This window comes from Sminthopsis crassicaudata, chromosome 2 (genome assembly GCF_048593235.1).
Source record: "Sminthopsis crassicaudata isolate SCR6 chromosome 2, ASM4859323v1, whole genome shotgun sequence".
NCBI lineage: Eukaryota > Metazoa > Chordata > Mammalia > Dasyuromorphia > Dasyuridae > Sminthopsis > Sminthopsis crassicaudata.
The window spans coordinates 271,066,715-271,094,034 of NC_133618.1; the positions used below are offsets into that span (position 1 = coordinate 271,066,715).

Consider the following 27,320-nt stretch of genomic DNA (forward strand, 5'->3'; position numbering starts at 1 on the left):
TTTAAGCAAAGATTTACATTACATATTTTTCTCATAAGAACCTATACTCAGGCTTATGTTCTCATTAGATATAGATATCAGATATATATATTCCTATAGATATATTTACTGTAAGTCACATATATTCTTTTGGACAGATGTGATATGACTAATTTGTATGTTCTAAGGATACTATTCCCATATTTCTGCAAGAGATATTGATAAACTAGAAACCATCTATTCCCATTGGGGAAAAAGGAAGGAATAAAAGAGTAAGCAGAAATACTTTCCTGAAGTTGGGTATACATTCCAAAAGAGAATCCAAAACCTACCTGGAATCCTAATGAAAGACCAGCCATTCTGAGGTCTGATGCTCCACAATCCTCCTGGTGGCTGTGGGAAAAACTGAGAGGGTCGATTCAGCCAATCCATAGCAAGCTCAGGTGCTCCATTCAATAAGCATTGCTTTGCAGCCAGGCTTCCTCCTTCTTTTAGGACTCGGCGCTCATACTCTGCACTTCGGTCAATGCAATAGGAATCCAATGGCACTGCTGTAACCTACAGAAAAGGGCACACACACACATACACACACACACACAAGATGGTTCATTCACTCCTTCCACAAACAATTTTTCTTTGGGAAACTGAAATTTACAAGTAAAACCACTATGTACAAGTCCTGGGGCTGATGGTTTTCTTTCAGCAGACCTACAACTGAAATAACCAATCTTGCCTTTTGACAGAATTGTCCTTTGACAATTACTTGTTTTGATCTTTCTCAGGTAAGAGGTCTGCCCCCTTATAATGCCAGCCTGGTCAAATCTTAACAAATTTAAACAAATTCTAGTTTTGTGTATTCTGGAATTTCCTTTAGCGATTTTGTCTTTGACAAGGCTTTCTTTGGTCAATGGCTGGCCTTGCTGTTTCTCTAGTTTATTTATTTATTTTAATATTTTACAGCCAAATTACCCAATTGTGCTGACACTTTTTACCTCCCTTACCAGGCTGTTTACTGAAACAACAAAGAGGAAGAAACAAAAGATAAGAGAGCCAGTTTTTTTTTTCTTTTTCTTTCAGGAACTCAAGCTGGGAGACAGCCCCCTCCTTTAGTAGACTAACTGGTTCATTTCCTGGCTAAAGCATAAGTGTGATTTAGATATGTTCAATTCCCTATTTTTCCACTAGACTTATACCAACAGACTGGAAAGTTTTCATCCAATTGGGCAAGGTGGTTCTGTCAAATCAGGAACATAAGCTTCAACCATTGTAGTTCTCTTAACCCACTTCCATCATAGTTTTCGATACTTGCTAGTGACTGAATGGAAGGCATTGAGTGAGCCAAACAACCATGTATTTGGATGGCGGTGAAGTCTGTGATAAGGTGCTAATTTTAAGAGACAAGGCTGACTTTTGTAAAAAGCCAGAGCCCATGATTATCACTACTGTCCAAGCTAATAGAAGGCTAAAGAGTTATTCTGTGAAGTTGATAACTGATTCAAACAATGTCCCTCACTAACTCCCAGTCAGATTTATACTTACATCTTCTTCCAAGAAAGGGACCAGAAAAAGGGGAACACAGGAAATACTAAATTACTAAAGTCCAATAGAGTGAGTTAATAGTTTCTACCTACTAATAAAATAGTCTGAGTAGTGTAGAAGAACTTTCTACTGCTACATAAACTTTTCATGCCTTCCATTTTATCCTAGTTTCAAAGAAAAATCTGTTTTTCCTCCTTCCATTCTCTGTTCTATAAGCATTCCCCTACCCCTATTACTGAAAAAGCAAAAAACAAACCAAAAAAAGAACATAAAGCAAAAAACATCAAATGAAAAAATCTCCAATAATAACAGCAATAAAAGCTTGTTATAAATATATACAGTTTTAGTCCGTCACTCCTCTATCAATAGGTAGGTAGTAGTTTTATCATGAATAGTGATTCTATTGATCAGAGATTTTAAGTTTTTCAAGTAAAATTGTCTTTACATTAAGATTGTTATTTAAATTCTTTTCTTGGTTTTGCTCATTTCTTTCACAATCAATTCACACATTCATTCTCAGCTTACTCTAAAACTGTGCTCTTCCTTATTTCCTATATATAGCAAAATAGTGTTGATATACAGATATGCAGTAACTTGCTTAGCCATCCTCCAATTATTGGGGACTTCCTCAGCTTCCAATTCCTTGCCATCTCCAAAGAGATACTGTAAGTATGTACTTTTATACATATGGTTTGAAGGGGCTTTCAAAGATCATCTTTTCTAGGCTTCTACCTACTAACTTTTAGGATTCGAGAGCATAAACAGGTAAGACGAGAAGCTTATATAGGTTATGAGACTATTTGGCATCATTGTGGATTTGAATAAAATGAGTTAAGAGGAACATTCAATAATGTCCTATACGGTAATTACAGAATAAAGTTTTAGATATAGCTCATAATAGGATCTATTAGGTAGCAGTGCCACCTACAGCCAAGCAACAAAACTACAGATATTAAGATCCTTTATAGAAATGGCAACCCCAATAAAACTTCTCAGTAGGCCATAGTAACTATCATGTCTACTCTTTTAATTTGAAGAGCAATTCCATGCTTCCAAATTGCCGCTTTTTTTTCAAACTGAAATTCAGCAAAGGCAAAATAATGACTAACACATTCTAAAAGTGGGCCTCTGAGTTTAAGGCAACACTGACAACCTGCCAGCAGTGGCCTACACCTAGGACTTATGGGTCGTAACAATTAATATGCTCCAAAGAGAGGCTTCAGGGGAAATAAATCTAAAACTGGTGGTGGAATAAGAAGACACACCAGTGTAGCAAATCCTGTTTCCAAATGTTATCCTCTCAAAAAACAAACAAACAAACAAACAAACAAACTCATCAGGTTGTCATAAAGATCGGAGGAGATAATGTTTGTTAAATGCTTTGGAATCTTAAAACACTATTTAAATTTTAGCAATGATTAATAACCTTCATCACTAGTGCTTTAATAGTAGTAGAAATGAAACACACTCACATTCCCAAGATGAAGAGAAATCAAATGTTGGAATATACATGTAATACAGGAAGTTTAGACAACATGAAGAATCCAAAGCTTTCCCATGCCTAATATAACCTTCATAACCCTCATTTCCAGCTACAGGGCAATAAGCTTTAGCAATTTGTCAACTCACAAACAACACTAATCTTCCAATTTGCACTTTAACGTCTTGAGGATATGGAGATATGAAGGACAAAACTCTTGGGAACAGTTGTATTTTGATAAATTTATTTGGTCAGAAGCTAGGAATTAGAATACATGAAAACTCATTGGAACCCAGGTCAACTAGAAAGGTTCAATCAACACCACAGCTCACACCAACAACTTGTTCTATAATTTTCCTAAAACCTTTCAATGAGTGCTTAAGTAATGCAAATATGGGGTCAATAAGAAAAAGAAGCTGCTCATGTCTATTTCTAACAGAACTAATCCTTTTTTTTTTTCATAAGCAACCAGTAACTTTGAAAGACATCACCTGTCTCATTAATGCCAAATTGCCTTCTAGACTACTCAGAAGCTGGGGCAGCTGAAGCATGAAGTATCAAACTACACATCCCCTAAATGGATATACACACCCCTTTTTGCCATATATGATCCAGCCTTGTCTCATGCCTCATTAAACTCCCAAATTATGGCACCTATCATGGGACATTCCCTCAAGCATTTAGTGCATCTAATCTAAAAGATGGGTATGTTATTGCTCTCGCTCTCTCTAGTAAGCGTGAAGGATCCAAGCTTGGTAAAGTGATGCCTCAGTTCTTTTGTTAACACTGTGGGACCTATTGCCAATGGTACAACTTATTCCTCAATGAAAAGGTCATTTTCCATTGTCATCTTTAGTAGAAAAACTCTTTTTGATCTAATTCTCCAACTCCAATGCAAAGATTAAAAAGTCTATTTTGATCATTTCCACATTAGAATTGAGATGATAGCAAGAGAAATAAAAGTTTTCTTTCCCTTCATGAATAGGTTGGCAAATTGATTCCAGGATGAAGTTCTTAGAAACCTATACTTATAGCTATAGGCTTGGCCAAGAAGAGTTCTTCAAGAAGACATCTGATCCCAAATTGCAGAGGGTTATTCACAACTCTTCCATCCCCAGATACCACAGCATAATTATCTATATTTACAAGTTTAACTGTCCATGCTGTATAAGACAACGTTTATAAATACAGATTAGATTGCAGGGGGAGGGAGGGAGAAAAGCTCAGCTAAATATAAGAACTTTCTTCTGCTCCCTGCCTACTACTGTACATTTATGACTATTATTACTTCTCCATGAATGCTGAGGGTTTATTGCCCTTTAAGCAAACAGCAGACACCAGGCATTGTAGTTCAGGCTAATTGGAAGCAGATGTCCTTATTCCTGGTTTATCTGAAGTCATGACACTAGTACACTTAAGGTGTGTATGTATTTGTGTGTGAAGGGGGGAGGGGAGAAAGAGGACGCTCCTTGAGAGCAGGTGGCTGCAAGAAACTTCTGGATGTCTTTAAGGTAACAAAGACTTTTCAAGTCCATAAACACAACTATAATAGAGGCTGTAAAATTTTTTTTATTTTTTTTTTTTACTGGAACTATAAAACAAAGGGAATATATTTGCCTTGAAAAATATCTCCTGAACATGAACTTCCTCCTTACTGGGTTCTTATGTATACTTGCAACACATAAGCAGGGTGGGAACTTATTCAACCAGATAATTGAGAGGTGAGAGAACAATTCAAGCTTCTGAGCTTCAGAACGGATGGAATAAAATTACACATCCACAATCTAAACTTCTTTCAGTTTCAACCAAAAAAATCAAGGCATACTTGTTGGCAAAAGAACTATGTTCACAAAGCATGGTATATGTAAGGGTCAAAGGGACAATATATAATTCTTCCCCTTTCAAGATGAAGGGAAATGAATGTTAACTTTCAAAATTCACTGAAGGGACACAAATCCTAATAGATCCCTGGAGTCAAATCAGGTTCTTCCACTACTATATTCCAACGAGTGAGATTACTAAAGGGAGAGATCAGAATGAGAGAAAACAAGTATTTTTTTTTCTCCCAGAAGGATGCCCATTAACAATAAAATAAGGCAAAGATCCCTGGCAGATATAACCTTTATTCTTTGCTGAGACTTACAAGTCAGGTCTTCTTTCCGTTTTCCATATACTTCTTCACAGGAAGTAAAATATTCTCTTTGTTAATTTATCCAGGCCTACACAAATATCTTACCTATTTGAGAAAGTGGTACTTTTCTAACTAGTGAGGATTTTATACATAGTTTTTTTTTTTTTTTTTTAAATGTCTTATTACAGAATGCAATAGTATAATGTTTGGAATGATAATCAGGAATGATTTGGAATGATAATGCAGGAGACTGGGCCAGGATACTGTTTAGCTTGTGAAACTGAGTGCAAAAAGAGGGCCTTGTTTAACTTTTGAATAAGAGCACCCCAGCAGGGGTAGAGGTGGGGAAGGGACAAAAGGAAAGTAAATGGTTTCAACATGTGGAGAAAAGCTTCAGAAGTGATACTGTCAGCAGTCACTGAAACACCCCCTTTTGATAAACAGGGTATTAAGACAGGATCAGAACAGTTGGCCAAAATGGAAACCACAATAGAACCTAACCACTATCAACTTAGGGTAGGATCAGGAGAGCAGGGAAACAAGGGCAGTGGTGTGACAGTCTTTGCTCAAATTGAGCACACTTGTCAGACCACAGCCTAGCTCTGCAGAGCCAGGACACGCCAGGCTGAGAAGTTTCTTGATGCTGGAGTGTTGTATTTCCTTTTGTTGTTTGGAGATGGAGTGGAGGCGATAAGGCCAGATCAAATCTCCCCCTCTTAGCCAGCTCCCTCCCTCTACAAACCCTCAAAAACCTCAATGCAGGTGACAAACGGCTCTCTCTCCTCTTCAAATATCCCCCTGCCCCTGGCCCTGCTGTTGGGTGATAATCCACCTGACAGATGGCTGGTTTCCATTGTAGTTTAGAGCCCTAGGGTGAAGGAAAGGAGATGTAAAGCAAAGACTTGGTCAGAAGAAGGGAGGGCACCTCTGTCTATCTCACGCTTTCACCATACCAACATAATTAAAAATGGCAAAGCTTTATGTTTTGGGACCTAGACCTAGAAGCTACTTGCTTTTTTTTTAAATATAAAGAAATCTACAAGTTTGTTAAAACTATATAATTTAAAGTTATGTAGAGGAAGCAGATCCCAATTTCTTAGTACCATCTATTTTGTCTCTTCCCTTTGTAGCACTTACTCTTGGGCTGGCCACACATAAAAAAGATGGCAGCTCGGTGACCTGGCAGCATCGAATCAGGGAGGTAGCGGATCTTCGTTGGTAGATGACTTGGTCTGAATAACCACTCACTGCTTTACAGTGGCTGCTGAACACTAGAGACTAAAAAATAAAAAGTGAAAGTTAATGCCACTCATCCCAGATCTCCTTAAGTTGCTTCATTATAAGATTCTCTCCTATGTTGACCATTTCCATTCTCATTTAGAAATATACAGATGTTGGGAAAACAAAACAAACAAACAAAAAAAAAAACCCTTCTGTGACTTCTTGATTTATAAAACCAAGAACTAAGAAAAAAAGATTGTAGAAATACACATATTTCCAGACTGAAATCTCCCCAATCCTATAGTTCTGTGAGAAACTAGACCAAAAAAATCTATTCTCTCTCTCTCTTATTTGTATCTAGGATACTCTTTCTATATGGTGATGGTATGTAAGTACACAAAGTATGATACTACAGGGAAAATCTGTCTCAACATTTTTTAACTTCGAGCTTTAATCTTCAACTGGTAGAATTTACTCTTTTAATGAGAAACATGTAAAGATTGTAGTCTTTTAGGAAATCCAATTTCTATGTGATGTTTGGGCTTTTATGACTCCTTGAGACGAAAGGCATAGCACATAGCGTATAACAAATTCTCTGGATACTCTGCTTGCCTTAGAATAGTTCAATCAGTAAACCCATTTATTTTCTTGTTAACACTGATTTTTAAGAATCTTTCTTTGTCCCTAAATACCACATGGTAGCATTATTCTTTCATGCTAAACATAACAGGCAACTATATATCCTAATGACAAGTTCATTCAAATATTCTGGGTGGGCAAAGCAAATTCATTATCACTTTCGTTCAAAACCTAGCAACTATGGTCTACACTTCAGTTAGACAGAAGGTTGTATCATAGATGATGTAATTCAGTTATAAATCAGTCACTTGCAGCTATTGGTGACCCATTATCTTTTCCCATTCTCCTGATGTCTTATCATCCCATTTAGGGCAGGAGTGTGTGTGGTGGTGAGGCAATTAGTACTAAAAGAAATTTAAGCCATATGTTAAACAAACAAAAACCACACCACTTTGTGCTGAGGTTTATTTCTCCCTCAATTTCTCAATGGTGAGACTGGGCAGAAAACAACAAAAAATATACAATTCATAGAGAGGCACTCATTTTTAAGAAAATGACTTAACCCTAAGAACCAAAATATCTATAAATGCCCATTGAACCGTGTCTGAAGTCTAGGTCTTACTTTCCTGACTCGTGTATCAACTCCAATTCTGTCATATGAGAACTGTCCCTCCTTGAACCCTGTCACACGGAATTCGAATTAAATATTCACTGCAGGGTTGGGGCAAGGTATAAGAGATACAGTGGAAAAAGAGCTTCCCAGCAGCCCAGATTCACATCCACAGGAGGGGGATCCAGATAAAGTTACAGAATAAAGTCTAGGAACTGTGTGACCTGAGCTCGCTTACCAAGGGCAGTAAGGGGAAATATCAGGACTTGAGCATCTGTACTGCTGACAGAAAATTTTACCCCTATTACTCCAGTTGATGGTACAAGAGGAAAAGGGGTGGGGGAGAGAGGCAAGGAACCATATACATTTTTTTTTTCTGCTATAAGAGTTTGACAAAACTAAAAGTGTGTGCAAGGTACTGGAAATGGGGATGAGCATCTCACTAAACAATTCTTATTTTCTCTGAGAATAAGCTGATTATGTGCAATGTACAGGGGAAGAGTAAGGATAGACATCTGTTTCAATAAATGAATGAAAAAGAAACTTATGTGCTTAGTAAAGGCCCAAATATCAAACAAAGGTATACTGTCTCTTATTGAAGAGACAGCATATAAAAGGAAGCTTAGCTATAGAACAAGTCCAAAGACCCAAATGTCCAGCAGAAGTGATGGGAAATGAATAGTAGGGCCCAAAAGTCCTAAGCTACTTATGTGACAGTTGTGGGAAGAGGCAGAGGATAGTACAGGTGGCAAGGTCTGGTGGTCCTATTTCTTATCAGAAAGAATAGAACTATTGAATTCCATCTCATTCGAACCCTGTAATCATTACTGAAGGAGACAAACAAGGGGGAAATTAGGGGATCTGTGGGGGAAGTGGCTCTTCCTGACACCAGGAATCTGAATACATAGTTTTTCTTTTTTTCTTGCCTCTTGTACTATTTGCTCGCAAAAACTGCATTTAATCTTGTTGTTTAGTGATTTTTCAGTCATGCCTGATTCTTTGTGACCTTTTTTTGGGTTTTCTTGGCAAAGATACTGGAGTTATTTGTCATTCTCCAGCTCATTTTACAGATGAGGAAACTAAGGCAAACAGGGTGAAGTGACTTGTCCAGGGTTACACAGCTTGTAAATGTCTGAAGCCAAATTTGAATTCAAGATGAATTTTCCTGACTCCAGATACAGCATTCTATCCCACTGCACCAATTAGCTGGTTGCCCTACATTCTTAATTTTATCCTTCTAAATAATGTTTCTGAAAATGAATTTTGGGAATTGCTTATATACTGCTTTATAAAAATTCCCAAACATATAAATATACTTCAGGAATATAAACAAAGCTACTCTATTTTCTACTACTAGAAAAAGAAATTATGATCCTTTTGTATAATTTGTATAATAAAATTTCTAGAATTAGAGAAAAGTTAACACAAGCTAACTGACAAATGAAGATGCCATTTATGTTTCAGCAATGACACCTATGTGGCAGAAGGAGAGGTAGTTGATACAATGTATTTATTGCCCAGAATATATACCTAATGTCTTCCCATGTGTAAAGTTAGGGCTTATCTGCAAAGTATTCCCTACTAAAAGTTCCTGAATTTATATCTTTTCTGTGATAAATGGGTCTCTGTTCAAATAGTAGTAGACAGATCTGAAAGTCAAGGAAAGCCGAACCAGATTAAGTCTCTTCCGATAAGTAAAGAAAAGGTTTGTAAACTTTCATAAGAAGCCAGAGAGAGGAATGGGTTTCTTCTTTTATCGAGGAGAAAGTGAGGATGGGACAAATATTAGAATCAGATCTGTAGTCCAAGACAAATTCCCAAAATAAGGCATAATAGCTATGATCTCAAACTACAGTACAATTTTGGACTACAAATTAACTCATTAGCCAAATCATTCACAGTTGATCATCATTTAATATAACTGTTCCTGTGTACAATGTTTTCCTGATTCTGCTCATTTTAATCTTCATCTGCTCATTTAAGTATTTTCAGGTTTTTCTGCTCATCACTTATAGCCATCACAATTATATACCACAACTTGTTCAGTTATTCCCCCATTTGCTCATCTCCAGCACCTCCTCAATTTCCAATTCTTTGGCACCACAAAAAAAGTTGCTGTAAATATTTTTGTATTGTACATATAGGTCCTTTTCCATTTTTCTTTAATCTCTTTGGGATACAGACTTTGCAGTGGTACTACTGAGTCTAAGTGTATACAGTTTTTTGCTTTTTTGCTGAGGCAATTGGGGTTAAGTTACTTGCCCAGGGTCACACAGCTAGGAAGTGTTAAGTGTCTTAAGGCCAGATTTGAACACAGGTCCTCCTGATTCTGGGCTGGTGCTCTATTCACTATACCATCTAGCTGTCCTTGTACATAGTTTTTATAGCTCATTCGGCAATTTCAACTAAGAGTATCTTGGGCCCACTGATTCTATCAATGTAGAAACTCATAATGAGATAGTTTGTTCAATTCATATAGATAGGCAACCTCCTACTTATAATCTTTTTAAAATTTTATTATTATAGCTTTTTATTTACCAGATATATGCATGGGTAATTTTAAAGCATTGACAACTGCCAAACCTTTTGTTCCAATTTTCCCCTTCCTTCCCCCAACCCCTCCCTGAGATGGCAGGTTGACCAATACATGTTAAATATATTATGGTATAAATTAAATGCTCTCTCTCTCTCTCTCTCTCTCTCTCTCTCTCTCTCTCTCTCTCTCTCTCTCTCTCTCTCTCTCTCTCTCTCTATATATATATATATATATATATATATATATATATACACACACATATATATACACATGTCCAAACAGTTATTCGGACTTTGAAATAACGTTCAATTAGCCTGTGAAGGAAATCCAAAATGCAGGTGGACAAAAATAGGGGTACTGGGAATTCTATGTAGTGACTCATAGTAATCTCCCAGAGTTCTTTCCCTGGGTGTGACTGGTTCAGTTCATTACTGCTCTACTGGAACTGATTTGGTTCATCTCATTGTTGAAGATGGCCACGTCCATCAGAATTGATCATCATATAGTATTGTTGTCGAAGTATATAATGACCTCTTGGTCCTGCTCATTTCACTCAGTATCAGTTCATGTAAGTATTTCCAGGCTTTTCTGAAACATCCTGTTGGTCATTTCTTACAGAACAATAATATTTCATAAGATTCATATACCACAATTTATTTTGCCATTCTCCAATTGATGGGCATCTTCTCAGTTTCCAGTTTCTGGCCACTACAAAGAGGGCTGCCAAACATTCTTGCACATATAGGTCTCTTTCCCTTCTTTAAAATCTCTTTGGGATCCAGTAGTAACATTGCTGGATCAAAGGGTATGCACAGCTTGATAACTTTTTGAGCACAGTTCCAAATTGCTCTCCAGAATGGCTTGATATATTCACAATTCCACCAACAATGTATCAGCGTCCCCGTTTTCCCACATCTCCTCCAACATTGTGCATTATCTTTCCCTGTCATTCTAGCCAATCTGACAAGTGTGTTCCAATTTATAATCTTAAGAACTGTCTGGGGGTAAAGTTAAATGACTTGCCCAAGATCACAAAACCAATAGCTATCAGAAGCAGAACTTGAATTCTGCTCTGTATTCACTGTATCATATTGCCTCTCAAAGGATGATTATCATGAATTTTTTGTGTGCTATTATATTCTTCTAAAGAAACAGACTATAAACTCCACAAAAGTAAGAATAGTATCACAATTTTAATTTTGGATTTCCTCCAATTCTAAGCACAGAGCTCTGCATATAATAGATTTTTAAAACGAATAACATTTACTAAAGAGGACACAAAGGCTCTGAGGGTAATTATCTTTTTGAAGAGTACAAAGGTAATAAAAAAAAAAAAGTTCAGGATTCAAATCCATGTTACCATCTCAGTGAAAACTTATGTGGATTTCATTGTTTAAAACAGAACTAACCAAATACTTTCAATGAGAGCCCTTTTCATATCTTTCTTTGTGTCTTCTCTTTAATACTTAACTTCACTATCTTGACATGACAGTTACTCAGTTTAACTTAAGGCTGTCTCAATCTTTGAATAGCTGTTCATATACAATCATCGCCATTTAACTTTTAAAGTCCTTCTCAGGAAATACCATACTGAAGGCACATAACCATGCTGCCTAAGTCTGTCATAAATTTGTCATGTAATCACAACTGTATCTTCACTGATGTATACCAACTCTAGAATCAGAGATTGAGAACTGAAGGTACATTAGATATCATTAAGAACAATCCAATAATTTTAAAGATAAGCAAACTGAGGCACAGCAAGGTGTAGGGATTTCTCTAGAGACAACACCCTGCAGGTCAAGTAATTGAAGTAGAATGTGATGAGATCTCCTGATTCCAGATTTAGTGCTCTATCTATTATATCATACTATTTTTTATTTTCCTGGATTCTCCTTATCATAGATCACTCCCAAACTGTACCCCCCCATCCCATACTTCCACAATAATACAATTCATAAATTCAGAGCAGCCCTTTCTATACTAGCAATACCCAAAGATCTTCATTTTGAAGAAATCTTTGCCTGACCCTGCATCCCCTCAAGAGATCATTCTAGGTCTTCTCTTTCAAAAGCAAACTCTTAGAAAAAGTCATCTTTTTTTTGTCTGCATCGCCTCCACTTAACTTCCTCATAAATAACATTTCTTAGTTTCCTGCAATCTGGCTTCTGACCTCAAGATCTGCTGAGATAATCCTTTCCAAAACTAATGACCTCTCACTTATGAAAAGCAATATTTTCTTTATAGCCCGTGCCATTGTTGACTACTCTCCTTAAGATATCCTTTCTCTGTGTTTTCATAACACTCATCTCTTCTTACATTCTTCTACTGAATTAACATCTTTTGTGTGGATGCACCCCTGAGCTCTATCCTTAGCCCACTTTTCTATATTCTCTCTCAAAAATTCCATGGGTACAACCATTATTTCTAAAAATTCGGTGTCCACTGAATAGCCAAATAAGTTATGGTATGTGAATGTAATGGAATCTTATCGTGCTATGAGAAACAAATTGAGAGTAACTCGTTAAGAATCGGAAGAACTAACATAGAATGAAATAATTTGAACCAAGAAAACAACGTATACAGTGACAAACAATATGAAGGAAAACAACAATGAAAGAGAACTCAGATCAATGCAGAGACCAAACATACCTTCAGAAAACATGTTTCACCTTCTATTAGAGTTGCATGGAATGAGAAAGTCGCCAATGACATGATCAATAAGCTAGATTTGTTTGCTTAACTAAGCTGTCCTGTTATAAGAGAGAGTGCTACCAGGTGAGAAGTTACTGGAAAGTGAGAAAGTTACTGGGGAGAGGGAGCATCAATAAAATGTTTCTAAGGTGTGAAGAAAATATAATCTACACACATGAGCTGCTAAAGAAATCTGTAATTCCTGTCTCAAATTTTCATCAAAGATAACAATTTTTATATAAAGTTTTCTTAGGGGAGGTGGGATGTGGGAAGGATAAAAGAAGGAAAAAAATATGCAGCAGAGAACAAAAGGACAACCTACAAGGAAATAAAGATGGACACTCATGAATTTAATTTCTTCTACTATTATATATCCTTTCTTGAATTGATAAATTTATTATTTACATATATATATATTGAATCCTCCCAACGTTCTGTTGAGCCCATGACAATGTTCTGTTTTGTCTTGTTTTGTTTTCCTTTTGTTACATGTATACAAATATTATTCTGATTGATTCAGTGAATGGCGTGAGTCAAAAATAGCATAAACCATTGAGATACAGACAAAAAAAAATTGCTGTAGTCAGATTGGAGCAAGTACTTATAATAGTCATAAAAACTATAAGCTGAAATAGTTTTATTTCCAGAGAGAATGCTGTGAAGTGCGGAAAAGACCCCAAACAGTTTCCAGATTTGTAAAATGAAGTGATCTGATTAAAAGAACTCTGGGGTTCTTTCTAGTCCCAAATACATGATTTCACTGGAAGAAAGTTACTATCCTGGAGATTATACTCACTAAATTGATTTAACAACAGATCCAATGCAATTTCTACAGAATTAAAAGGATTAAAAACAATTTTCTTGCCATCAATCTCTATCCCCTGGTTCTTTCTCTGCTGCCTACAGGGATGCCTAAGTCTCCACCATCCTTGTAAAACTTTTTTTTTTTGATTCTGTCATCTCCTTAACCTATACCTGCTTCCTATATTTTTTTTCTCTTTTTAATAGCCCAATTCTATGGTACATGAGAAAGTACACCAAATTTGGAACTGAGGACCTGAATTCAAATCTTGACTTTGCTTGCTACCCACTCTCCATGTGAACTGAGTCACATGGCTCACTACTGCCTCCAGGATAAAATAAAAATAACTAACCAAATCTTACATGTACATTTTAAAATTCTTCTACAATCTCGTTACCAACTATATCTTTCCTTGCTAGTTTTTTAATAAATATTCCAAAGTGTATCTACTCAATGTACTGGAGGCCTTCTAGTTGTTTTTTTTTTAATCATTTTATAGGGACCAGTACAGCATTTGACCTATCTACTTAACAACTTGCTACATGAATGACTCATCTGAATTACATATTATGCAGTTCTTTTATAGTCCCCTCTTGCAGACAGATCTCTGTTGGTAATAAGATGTAGCCCATGTGACCACCCTGTGATTCTTTATTGCTCTTTATTCTTGAGATGGTTGTTCCATGATTTATAGCCAAAGAACACCAACAGGAAAATTCTAGTTTAAAAGGATGGGCCATTTATCTGTCAATACAAACCCAGGAACTATAAGAACGCAAAGACAAAACACCTTCCATACAAATAAAGTCAGATCTAAACAAATGCAAAAATAATAACTGTTCCTGGGTAGACTCAGTCAATATAATTTAAAATGACAGTTTTATCTAAATTGATATGTTTATTCAATGCCATATCAACCAAACAACCAAAAAGTTATTTTGTAGAGCTAGAAAAAATAGCACAAAATTCATGTAGAAGAATAAAACTTCAAGAACATTAAGGGAATCAATGAAAAAAAAAAAAAGTGAAGGTAGGTGGAATTCTATGGCTACAAAACATGGAAAAACTTAAACTGACTGTTTGAGTAAAGTGAGCAGAACCAGAACTCTATACATAATCAGCAACAATATTGTACAATGATTAACCACAAATAATTTAGCTTTATTCAATAACACAAAGATCCCAAGACAATTCTGAAAAACCTATGAATGAAAAATGCTATCAACTTCAGGAGAAAGAATTAATGAAATCTGAATATGCATTGAAGCATACTGAGTTTTTTTCAATTTTATATTTTTCGTCTATATTTTTTTCCATAACATGACTATATAATATAATATAGAAATGTTTTGTGTAACTGCACATATGTAACCATTCTCAAATTGTTTGCCTTCTCAATGAAAGAGAAAACAAAGGAGGAAAGAAAAATTGTAAAAAAATGAAGCTTAAAAATTGCTTTTATGTGACCCTGGGCAAGTCACTTAACTCTAATTGCCTCAGGAAAAAAAAATTGCTTTTACATTTATTTGGGGAAAAAAATTGTTTTTAAAGCTCTCTTCTTGAAGTCTGGGCATAATTACCTTACCTTTCTGACTTCCAGCCAAAAACTTATTAAAGTTTTTTTGCCTGTCGAAAAGTTCAGTCAGAGGAATATACCCTGACAACTATTGAAGCAATGATTGTTTAGGATCCCATATATTAGTTTTGTTATTCTGCACATCAAAAAAAGTTCATGATTAAATACTAATTAAAAAAAAAAAAAAAAAAAAAAAAGGATGGAACTGTGTATCAGAGACCTCATGGGGAACAGAGGCCAAATGCAATCAACTTAGCCTATTCAATGCTATGCTCAAATCAATGCTCATTTATGGTACCTGTCCAGGTATATACATTGATGTAGCCTAACTCAATGGACTTCCAACTGCACATAACAGTTGGATAAACAGGCATTCCCCCATCCCTTTTAATTTTCCTATGATAATCATAAGGGAGAAGGATATATGTAGGAGGATGGGAAGGTAAAAGCAGGGGAGAAAAACAAACAAACCAAAAGCCTATAGAATTCTGAGGCTTAATGAAATCAGGACAATCTTTTTTTGGGGGGGAGGCAATTTGGTTAAGTGACTTGCCCAGGGTCACACAGCTAGAAAGTATTGAGTGTCTGAGGCCACATTTGAACTCACGTTTTCCTAATTCCAGGGTCAGTGGATCCACTGTACAATCTAGCTGCTCTAATCAGGACAATCTTAACTTCAAAAAGGAACCACTTGGAGAATTTCATTATCTCTCAATAATCCCTTTTGCAATAACGCTTCATGAACTCGTTCTTTAATTATATCAATTACACATATTTCCTTATTTCAAACCAAACTCTGAAACATGTTAAACACATTTTGTCTTCAACAGAAACCAACCATACCTGGTCAATAACCTTCTTACAAGGGAATGGATGCAAAAATGTTTGTGGCAGCCCTCTTTATAGTGGCCAGAAACTGGAAATTGAATGGATGCCCATCAACTGGAGAATGGCTGAATAAGTTATGGTATATGAATGTTATGGAATATTATTGTTCTGTAAGAAATGACCAGCAGGGACTTAAATGAACTGATGCTGAGTGAAATGAGCAAAACCAGGAAATCATTAAACATGGCAACAAGACTATACAATGATCAATTCTGATGGACCTGGCTCTTTCCAACAGTGAGATGATTCAAACCAGGCTCACCTGTGCAGTGATGAGGAGAGCCATCTATACCCAAAGAAAGAACCATGGAAACAGAGGTTAGAACACAGCATAGCATTCTTACTCTCTGTTGTTATTTGCTTGCATTTTGTTTTCTTTCTCTCAGTTTTTCTTTTTCTTCCCTCTTGATCTGATTTTTCTTGTGCAACAAGATAACTATATAAATATGTATACATACCTTGGATTTAACATGTATTTAAAAAAAAAAAAAACTAAACTAAATAACCTCCTTATATAACACTTATTTATGTATCTGAAGATGGTCCAGTCATTTCACTGCATTCCCAAACTCCAACCTTCAATCTGTCTTTATAAACCCTATAAACCATCCCTTTAATTAACATTGTTCTATTGTTTAGCCTTCCAATGTGTAAAGAAGACTATCAGGTACAACACATATCCATTGTAGACTCTAGTGCTGGTATAAAAGAAGTTTGCTGAACACACTCAATGCCCCTAGGAAACATGGGGCCTGAAGTTTTGTGTGATCATTTAATTTGGGGGCTTTAGCAATGATGAAAAATTACCCATGCTTATGTTTTGTAAATAAAAAGCTATAATTAAAAAAAAAAAAAAGTTAAGTCTATGGTCTCACAGTGAGGCAGTATCTGAGGCAGTCTTCCCGATTCCAGGTATAGGGCTCCATCCACTGTGTCCCCTAATTGCCTTTGCTGTAATACCAGCAGGTCACAAAGCTAGAACAAGAGCTGGCTCTTTTAAGATACAAACTTTTATTTTTGTTTTCATCTACAATTACCTGTCATCCTCTTAAGTCTTCCTGCCATAACACTGGAGCAAGCTTGTGAGCAGCTCCACATGCAAGCAGTGCCCCTACATCCAGATCCATGTCTGATTCCCTGCTTCCCTTAAGCTCAGAGAGGAGTGGTCACCACTGTGGCTTACCTGTAACAAGGTGCAGCTGGAAAGGTTGGGAAAGGAGAGGGGGAAATCAACCCCAAGGAGGAAATCCTTATTCCTTAGATGTCGTGGATTCTGCTGACTCTCCCCTTGTGGGTCTCCCCAGGAACGCAGCTGATGGAGCCTGTAGGAGGCTTTCAGAGACAGGAAAAGAGCTAACCATCTGAAATAAACCACAGCAGACGTGCTTATTCAGCGCTCCAAGGAGAGGCTTCGAGGCTTCATGATGACTGAACCTCAGTGTGGTACACATGAACAACATCTCACTTGTAAAGGACAAGCATTTTAAAAACACACCTGATTATTTTCTACTTCCATGTCAGCTGGTTATATATTTTTTAAAAAGATGAGAGGGCCAAGAAAATAAAAAGGATAGATTGATTTTACATGATATCTATACATGAATTATGACATCATCTTTTTAATTTTTTTAGCTAACCAACCTTCCAATTCACCTTTCACTAATCAAGAAGGCAAGTTTTGCTTACCTTGCCAAAAGTCCCTGAAGCATGAGGTTTGCCATCTCTGCAGGAGACACATCAATAAATCGAAGAAAAGAGAAACAGCTTTCTTCATTAACACCTGGAGGAACAAATTGAGGGTGTTAATTCCAACAGTGAGCTTAAATCGTGGAGTAAAGGACACCAAGTTATCTTGCTAAAATTTGGATCCTAAGAACTAGGACACCTTAGTTAGGATTTCTGTCTACCATAATGATTCAAACATGGGTTATCTTTCATTTATAAGGTGAAGTCTTCCAAAAAGGCCTTTTAAAGAGAAAACATGAGTAAATGGATAGTTCAGTGGTCAGAGTGCTGTGTCAAGAAGATCTGAGGTCAAGTTCAGCCTCAGACACTTACTAGCTCTGTCATCATGGGAAAGTCATGTAATGGTTTGCCGCAATTTCCTCATCTGTAAAATGAGCTGAAGAAGAAAATAGCATTCCAAGATCTTTGCCCAGAAAACCCCAGATGAGGTCAGAAGAGTCAGATATGACTAAAACACAACTGAATAATAACATTTAAAAGTCAAAGTAATCGGAGGCCACACTCAGATTTTATAGAATTCGCATTCTGGAAAAAATCATAGCCTATATTTGGATAAATGTAATAGGTAAGATTTCATTCCTGCTATGGAAATTTAAGCCTAGGTTTTTGTTGGAAAGTATTTCATGACAAGGAAAGGAGATAAAACATTTTAAAATTTCATGCAATGACTATAAGTCGAAATTTTCCTAAGGGAAATTGATTGGTTTATATAAGACAACGCAAAGATAGTCAACAACAAAACCATGACAATAAATCAGGAAATGAGTTCGATAGAATATTTTACCTCACCTTCTCTCACTTAAGATTACTTAACTGTTTTAAAGAAGGTTTAAAAAAAAATGATAGCAAACTAATCAATTGAGCAATCACAGGCCAAGGAATTGAGGCAAATCTTTTCTACAGAGAAGTCTATCTCTTTATTTTTCTTAATACTTATTAAATAAAACAGCTAATATACTGAGAAACCCTTCAAATGCCTTTATATTTAACAACAAAATACCTACCCTTCCTGTGGAAGAGAGACTGTTGGATATAGTCTGGTGCAAAAGGTGAAAGAAGAACTCTTAACCACCTACAAAACAAAACAGTTTAAAACAAAATGTGAAATTTCAACATTAGGTTACTAAGCTACTAGGTTCCTCAAACTATAAAATATTTTTAGGTTCTGCTATGCTCCCACTTCCAGGAACTTGAGGTAGCAGACCCTAGAGCTTAGTAACTTGCTATTTTCATTAAGTAGGAAAAAATTGCATGAAGTTAAAAGAATAAAAAGTATTCAGAAAAGAAAACATACTTGACACCAGGACAGAAAAGTGTTTTGTCTTGTTTCTGTACTATATTTTGGAAGAACATAATCCCAGACCTGAAAGTATTAGAACCTGTGTTTAACAAAGTACCTTAGGTCTGTTATTCACAATTACTTTAGATAAATTAATAGCCAAGTGCTGTCATGGTTAGAAACTGCAAACTGTATCCAAGCAACATGTCTGAATCTTGGTTCCAGTAAATTAAGGCAGATAATTGGTTATAAGCATAGTACTACCTGCTTTTGTAAACAATATATCTATTTTTTTCTCTATAACAAGAGTTTCCTTAACCCCTCACAAAGAATGTATTTCTGTGGAAAGAAGATAAATTATTCTTTATGATATACCAAGGGGAAAGGGGAAAAAAATTCAAAATTCCTTTCCACTTGATTCTTTATTCCAGAATATATATGGTATACAAAATGTGCTACAATATCATTTACATCTGTTCTATGACCACTTACATTTTTACCCTACTAGTCTATCACTACTGTTCTCAAGAGAAACTAAATTCATTTAATGGAATTCAAATAGTGCTCACAGGACAGAAAAAACAAGGGGAAAGTACAAACCCTATTTTGTGAACACAGTGAGTTATTTGTTTAGTGACAAGACTACATTTTGCCAGGGACATACAGACATACGCAAACACGTGTGCATATGCTAAAAACAATCATAAAGCATTTTCAAGATAAGTGCATAAAGATGCACCATCTGGTTTCTTTTGCATATAACACATACATGTTTCATGAGTATGCCCTGATCTGAAAGAATTATGATTTAAACCCCAAATCCCAGAAAAGGAGAATCCGATTTTTTTTTTTTTAAATAATGGAAAGTAAACAAGAGTTTGGTATTTGCTGACCTGTCCCGTGAATGATTAAAGACCCTGATCTGTCCATGACGATAAATAAACTTGGAAATCTCATATGGATCTAGAGTGATATGAAATGGGGACCATGTTTCTTGCCGTTCAAAGAGCTCTGGATGATTACACACCTGAAAAAGGAAATGAAACAAAAAACAGCCAAATATGAAGTTGCCACATTATATTGAAAACAATCATTCAGGTAAACAAACATTAGAAAAGGAAAACTTCAATATTTAGTGACTCCCATTTATAGTCATCATTTTTTTCCCATTCCCTCTTCTTTGATCAATGAAATACTTCTCATAAACATAGGGCCTTGTATCTATACTAGAATTAGGGCACTACTCAATCTCCTTATAAGATTTTAGAGTGTGTTTAGAAATCTTAAAGCTCTGTTTATAAAAAACTATATGGTTTGATGTGTGAGATTAGCCAACTGACTTTTGGGGTGGTTGGTCCAAGTACTAAGCAGGTCTTACCTTCCTGAATTGCATGACCAGATTCATGAGGCTACTGGTGGTATTCTGTGCTTGCTGGGTGGAGCCCATTGAAGACTGCAACAGATCTTCAATAGAAATTTTGTTCTTTAGAGCCTGATACAGCAGTTTCTGTCTACTGGTCAGTTGGCAATACATCCAAATCTCAATCTGAAAAAAGAGCAAGTAATAAGGTGTAGACATACCATTTCCTAAGAGATCAATAGAAGAATAAAGGTCACAAAAACTTAAACCAGAATATGCCATAAAGAAATATTCACCATAATTCTAATTTTATGATTTAGAATACCAGCAAGATTTCTTTTTAAAAAGTAATAACACTACTTTCTTCTATTCCAATATTCTTTGTGTCAAAATTCATCCGTACTTGGGTTAAGGATAATCTAGAAGAGGGACAATGTGGCACAAAGAGCCATAAGTTCACTCATGCAATGAGAATCTAGTTAGCATGAGATATTTACTCCTGGATTTTGCCTAGTTAACACATTTTCTTCACTTAGATTAATTTGTTGATGGATGCCATGGTTTATAAGTCATGAGACAGCACAAATGGCCATGATAATCAACGAAGAATGGAAGAGAAAGGCTACTTTTCCTCCTTTTCTTTGGAATAAAGGATCCTTGCTGTTACCATGAAACAAGAGCATCAATCAAAAAACATTTATTAACTATCTACTATTGTGCTTGGGACAGAGGGAAATAAACAGTATTCAGTAATTACTATATGCCAAGCACTTTACAAATAAAAAGTATTCAATGATGTATATGTCAAGCACTTTACAAATATTATCTCATTTAATTCTTATAACAAACCTGGAGGGGTAGGTAGGTGCTGCTATTATTCCCATTTTACAGTTGAGAAAACTGAGGCAAACTGAGGTTAAGTAACTTGTTTAAGGTTTTATAATTAGTAAATGTCTGGAGGTTGGATTTGAACTCTGATCTTTCTGACTCAAGGCACAACACTCTATCCACTGAGCTACCCACCTGTCTCCTAGTACAGATATTGTACAAAATGCTGGCTATACAAATAAAAAATGAATAAATAAAACAACCCCAACTCTCAAGAATGGGCATTCTAATATGAAAACAACAAATACTCAAGTAAGTATGTATATAGAATAAATATGAAGAAAATAGTAAGGACAAAGTGAATTACCCATCTACATGCTCTTTATTGAAAAAAGGAGAGAAGGCAGAGGGGTAATGCTATGGAAGGAGAGAGGAAGGGTACCCCAAAATGTTCTTTCCTCACCTTGTCTGACAATTCATTTTCCACATCCTTCTTGATTCTCCTCAACATAAATGGCTTCAAGATCATGTGTAACCGAGACAACTGATCTGAAATGACAGATCACACCCCAACAGCACAGAATTTTGAGTTAGCACAAGGAGAAAAATACCAGGATGTTCCTCTCACTGCCTGGACCAGTACTCATACAATGCTTGCCTTCAGTGTAAGAATTCACCATAAAAGAAGGATATAAAATTTCTACAGTTCCTTTATTAATGTGTCTATATTTTGTCATGATCTCTTCTGGGGAGAAAAAAAGACTTTTTAGAGTTGTATACCCACATACTCTTCTCTAATCTGCTCAATGTTCTAAATGTGCTACCAAAGAAAAAAAAGAAAATATACCATACTGTTCAAAAAGCTACCATCTTTTTTGCCTTAATATTGTTTATTTGAGAATGTAACAATGAATATACGGAGAAAAACCTTATAGTTCTTTCCCTTGTACAAGGATAAAAAGGATTCTTCACAATGACTCAATTTAAAGAAGGAAAAAAGCTCTACAAATACGAGGTTCCTTACACTGATTAAGAAAAATGAGAAGATACATATCAATAACTTACTCTCATCAATGGCAGATTTGTTTTCAGCATGGCTTTCAATGTCCTTGGAGAACCACTCATTAAATTCTTCATGGGAATCAAACAACGTTGGCATAATGAAATGTAGTAGAGCCCAAAGCTAGGAGTAAATGAAGAATTACTATCAGAAAAAGAGACAGGTGCTTTTTAACAAAATATCTTAAGGTTTGTTAAATGCCAATAGGTACCATGTGGATATTTTGCATTCATTTTGGTACAGACCACAGGGTTTCTAAGTGTGTTTCCCTCTCTGAGGATAAATTATATGTAAGGTTTAAAAATATACAGTGTTTACTCATATCTGATTTATTATATAAAGGAATCAATTTCTTTTTATGAAAAAAACTACAGATATTGTACAGAATGCTGGCTATACAAATATAAGAAAAACAAAACCCTATCTCTCAATGAATTTGCATTCTAATATGGAAACAACAAATACTTATCTAAGTATGTACAGAACAGTTATGAAGAAAATCAATAGTTAAGTTAGTGAGAGTAAAGTGAATTATCCACCCACACCACCTTTACTGAAGAAAAGAAAGCGGGCAGAGGGTCAGTACCATGGAAGGAGACATCTTTCCTTAATTTAAGACTATAGGGTGAAAACGTGAGCATGTTACAATATTTAGATGCTGTATTAATGAATGCAGACATTTCTGTTCCTATCTGGTGCCCACCTCAGCCATAGTGTTCTGAATAGGGGTCCCAGTGAGCAGAAGCCGATTTCGACACTGGAACTGCAAGAGGATTTTCCACCGAACACTGCCAAAGAGAAAAATCACAGACTTAAGTTAATGCACAGTGTACTTTCTAATTCTTTACGCAACCTGCAAAATTAAATTCATTCTGTTATCACTCTATTGAAGTACTAAACCATCAAAGAAGCATGTAAATATACTCTTCTGATCAGTTTTGGTCTTTGAATTATCCCTGATGTCCTGAAAATGCATTTTTTCTCAGAGGTTATTCTCAGAGGTGGGGAACTAGGGATGTGGGACATAAGCATATATTGTCATACTTGGATGACACATAGTTTTGCTCAACTCCTTCCTGACCACGCCCCATCCCATTTCTTTTTTTAGTCTGTTGTTACAAGGTGAGTTGGTTGCTTGGGTGAGGGAAATGAGCTGATATAAGAACAAAAGACCAATAAAAATACTGCCTGACAAAAGAAAACCACAAGGGGACCATTCTGAGATAACACTTGAGCCATAGGATATGAAAAAAACTTGGGTCTTTCCTAGGAAGGAAAATTATTACTAAGAATGAAATGTTAAAATGAATTTTTTTGCATGTTTCTTCCATGAGACAAACCTTCTGTCAAAGATTATCTAATAAGTGACTACACCAGAATTCACTTATCTGTGGCAGGTAGGGCTACAAAAGTGTCACCAACGTATGTGTGTGGAAAATAGTGTAAAAAAAAAAAGTCATGATTTGATCATTTTAATAGGTAGAAGACAAGAATTTTATTTACAAATGAGGGTAAATGGTTTTCAAGTGGCTATTTACATTTTTATTTCTTTCTGTCAGAACCGTTCAAATAGTTTGAATGTTTCTCATTAGATTTACTTTTGTCCTTGACCAGTTTTTTTTAACTTTAGTATTTGTTGTAAATTCTTTGCAAAACTTTATTTTGATCTACATACTCTTTTTGCTATAAACAAAATTTTAAATTTTATGTAATCAAGAGAATTATGGTATAGATATATGATATATATCTATATGATATATATAGATATATGATATATATATATATATATATATATCTATATGATATATATAGATATATGGTATAGATAGAGTTAATATTAAAAGCAGAAAAACCTAGACTCAAGTCCAACCTCTGACATGTATTATGTGTCCACAGGTAAATTATTTTATAACTTATGTATTATTGTACTAATTTATTTTATTAAAATGTTCCAATTACATTTCAATATGTTTCAGGTTATATGTAGGACTCTTGAAGTCATATATATGATGCTTTTTATTTTAGTCAATTCTCTTAAATCTCCTTGAATTGGTAAACAGCATTGTCTGTCTTGGGAGTCATCTATACTGATGAAATCATAAATGATTTTATGATGAAGAGAGCCATCTGCACCCACAGAGAGAACTAGGATATTATGCCCTAATAAATGGTAAATTCTTATAATGTTGCCATGTAAGACTACAATAAAATAAAGTATAATACCAAAAAAAAAAAATCATAAGTCTAGTTCATAATCTCTAAACAAGTCTATAAATCATCTTGTTCCTATGTATCTTCTATTTATTTAATAAAAACTTATTTCTGCATCTGCAACTGAAATATTATTAGTTTTTTCCAACAGTTCTTACTGGTTAGAATTGTTTGCTAGATAGTGAGATGTGGTTCCAAATATCTTCTTAGGATTCCTTTTGAAGTTTACTAACCTGTAGTCACAGTTAATGGAATGGTAGTGTAATACCTGATCCTTTTTACCCAAAATAGTAAGTTATTTTTATTTGTTAATTTTAAAAAAGGTTTTTACTGATTTCTCTCATCTTTTCATCAATTGCTACAATTCCTAAACTGAAATGTTTCTTGCTATAAAAAAGACATTTAATAAAAACAGGCAATGTACTGATCTTATCTGACAATGCTAATAACACTCAATTATTTTTGACCTTTACATTTCTGCCATGAGGTTGACAATGGTTTCATCTTTTATTATGGGGGATACTTTCTTCAGTTATTCAGTTCTACATTGTAGTTATCTACATTTGATAACTTGTCTTTTCAAAAACACTTGACATTTCCTGACTGTATGACTCTGAGCAAGTCACTTATCCCCAACTGCCTCAGCAAAAAAAGTTATACTTATGATATATAATAAGAACATCTAAACTGCTATTAATTCAAGTCCTTATTTACTATCTATTTTTGAACCCATCAGTTTTTGACTACTGTGGTAAAATTGTATCTTAAACATTAGTTTTTTTAAAAAAGAAAAACAACTTAGATGCTACTTAGTCTTCTTGAACCCCCCCCAAAGAAATCTTCTGGAAACAGAATATTTTTCTATACAACACAGGCTTTTACTTCAATTAGATTTTTTTATCCCACTCCTTTCAGCATTTGCAATCTAACAAAAAATCCTAAAGAGAAAAGAGACTTTCTGTGTAGAAAGCAGTATTCCCTGAGCACCACTATATGAGAACAAATAGGATTGATTGTCAAATAAGATAGTTATGAAATATATAATAACGAGGAAGAAGTCATGAAAAGCCCAGCATCAGTATGCATGTTTCACCCTAATTATCATTTACTTTTTATGAAGGTACAAGACTAATACACAGGCATGAAACACCACATTCTAAAACTTCTCAGATCTGAGGTTTTTTGTTTTTGGTCAGAATCCATGCAGCTAGCTCTCTACAAAAGCTGAGTTTCTAACCCTTGTGTTACCTGGAACTACTCTTGAGAGCTTGGGCCTCATCTAATACCATATACTGCCATTTTACCCGCTGGAAGTACTTCACATCCTGAACTACCAGCTGGTAGCTGGTAATCACCACATGGAAATGAGCATCCTGAGTGTAGAGGGTCTTCTGCAAACACAAAAGGGAAAGGATAAAGAGACAACTGAGAATCCTTAAGGTAAAGTGCTTGAAGGATGAACTTTTTAAAAAGTGGTAAGAGGGAAAGTCACATAGTAGGAGCCCAACTCTCCCATTATAAGTAGGACAACAAAGAATAAAAGAAATGAGATTTAACTGCTTAAAAGTAGCCACTATTATTCATTAGAAATTGAGGTATTCAATTCAACTAATTTGAAAAAGAAAGGCTTCTGCTTAATCCTATCCAAACTACTAAGGTGTCAAGACTGGTTAATCCCTCCAAGATTAAGTATAGAAGAAAAGGGAGGAAAGTAAAATTTTTGTAAAATGCCTAAAATTGTACATTCAGATTTTAAATATTAGATGTAATATTTTGAATGAATATTGGGGCTAATGCATCCATAGCAAGAGTAAGTTAATTGTTACCTGACTCCAGAATTTCCTGATGACTTTTCTATCATGAGGATTACCCCAATATGGCAGCACCTAAAAAGTAATTATTGAGATTATTTTTTCCAGTAACATCATGGCAACTAGTATTAGAATGCTAATATGGAATAAGCTAAGAGGATGAATGTAAATCACTCCATAAATACAGTGCTTTTAAATTCGAATTTAGATGAAAATTTGTCTATATCTAAGCATATCCTCTTGTAAGGTACCAAGGACTTTTTTTGACGTTGATAAACAACAAAAAAAGTTCAAGCAGACCAGCTAGAGAAAACTAAACATGAAATATAAAACATTTTTAGTCCTAAGTCAAATTAGATCAATAAAGAGAGGGAGGCTCAGAATAATTTTAAGAATAATACTAGAATTACATAGTATAATACTTCCATCTACTGGACAGTAAAGGAACAACTGAAAGCTCTTGAGTGGCATAGTAGATATTTTTAAAAGACATATAACACTTAGTATTTGTAATATGCTATTTATCACAAAATAGGTTCTACATTCTAGGAGCTAAAATTCCAGCAAAAATAGCATTAATATATATCTCATATATAGCTAATATGTTGTGGCATTATATAAATTTACATTTCATGTTTGACACCTGTGAAACCAAAGTTTTCTAGAAAATAGAAGGGCATTTAATTTTGAAGTTCAAAAATAGGAACAAAATACACAAGTGACTCTTGGGACATCTCAGCTTTTTTTTTTTTTTTCCTAGACACAATTCAAAGAAGCTATGACCTCAATGATGTGGTTACTTCACAGAATTCAGTAGATTACCACCCATGCATATCAGGTCACCATTCCTAGCTCCCTCCCTTAGAGGGTACTATGAATTGACATCAGAATCACCCTGGGTTCAGAGAAGTGTGCTTTTGCCCAGCATCAGACTTTTGGACATTTCCAAACTATATCACTGTGTCCAAGACTGCCCTGCTCTACCTTCCA

General features: G+C 35.3%; 1 protein-coding gene across 1 annotated transcript in view; it reads right to left on the reverse strand.

The window, feature by feature from the left end:
* Nucleotides 1-27,320, reverse strand: part of INO80 (INO80 complex ATPase subunit) — a 101,256-nt gene that overhangs the window by 31,102 nt on the left and 42,834 nt on the right. Inside the window, exons 15-26 of the mRNA XM_074289320.1 lie at nt 26,346-26,405; nt 25,768-25,910; nt 23,012-23,096; nt 22,314-22,431; nt 21,712-21,797; nt 20,439-20,606; nt 19,954-20,087; nt 18,786-18,853; nt 17,722-17,815; nt 17,219-17,396; nt 6,267-6,407; nt 312-537 (exon numbers count right to left, since the gene is read on the reverse strand). Coding sequence (XP_074145421.1) covers nt 312-537; nt 6,267-6,407; nt 17,219-17,396; nt 17,722-17,815; nt 18,786-18,853; nt 19,954-20,087; nt 20,439-20,606; nt 21,712-21,797; nt 22,314-22,431; nt 23,012-23,096; nt 25,768-25,910; nt 26,346-26,405 — 1,501 coding nt within the window. The remainder of the gene's footprint in view (nt 1-311; nt 538-6,266; nt 6,408-17,218; nt 17,397-17,721; nt 17,816-18,785; nt 18,854-19,953; nt 20,088-20,438; nt 20,607-21,711; nt 21,798-22,313; nt 22,432-23,011; nt 23,097-25,767; nt 25,911-26,345; nt 26,406-27,320) is intronic.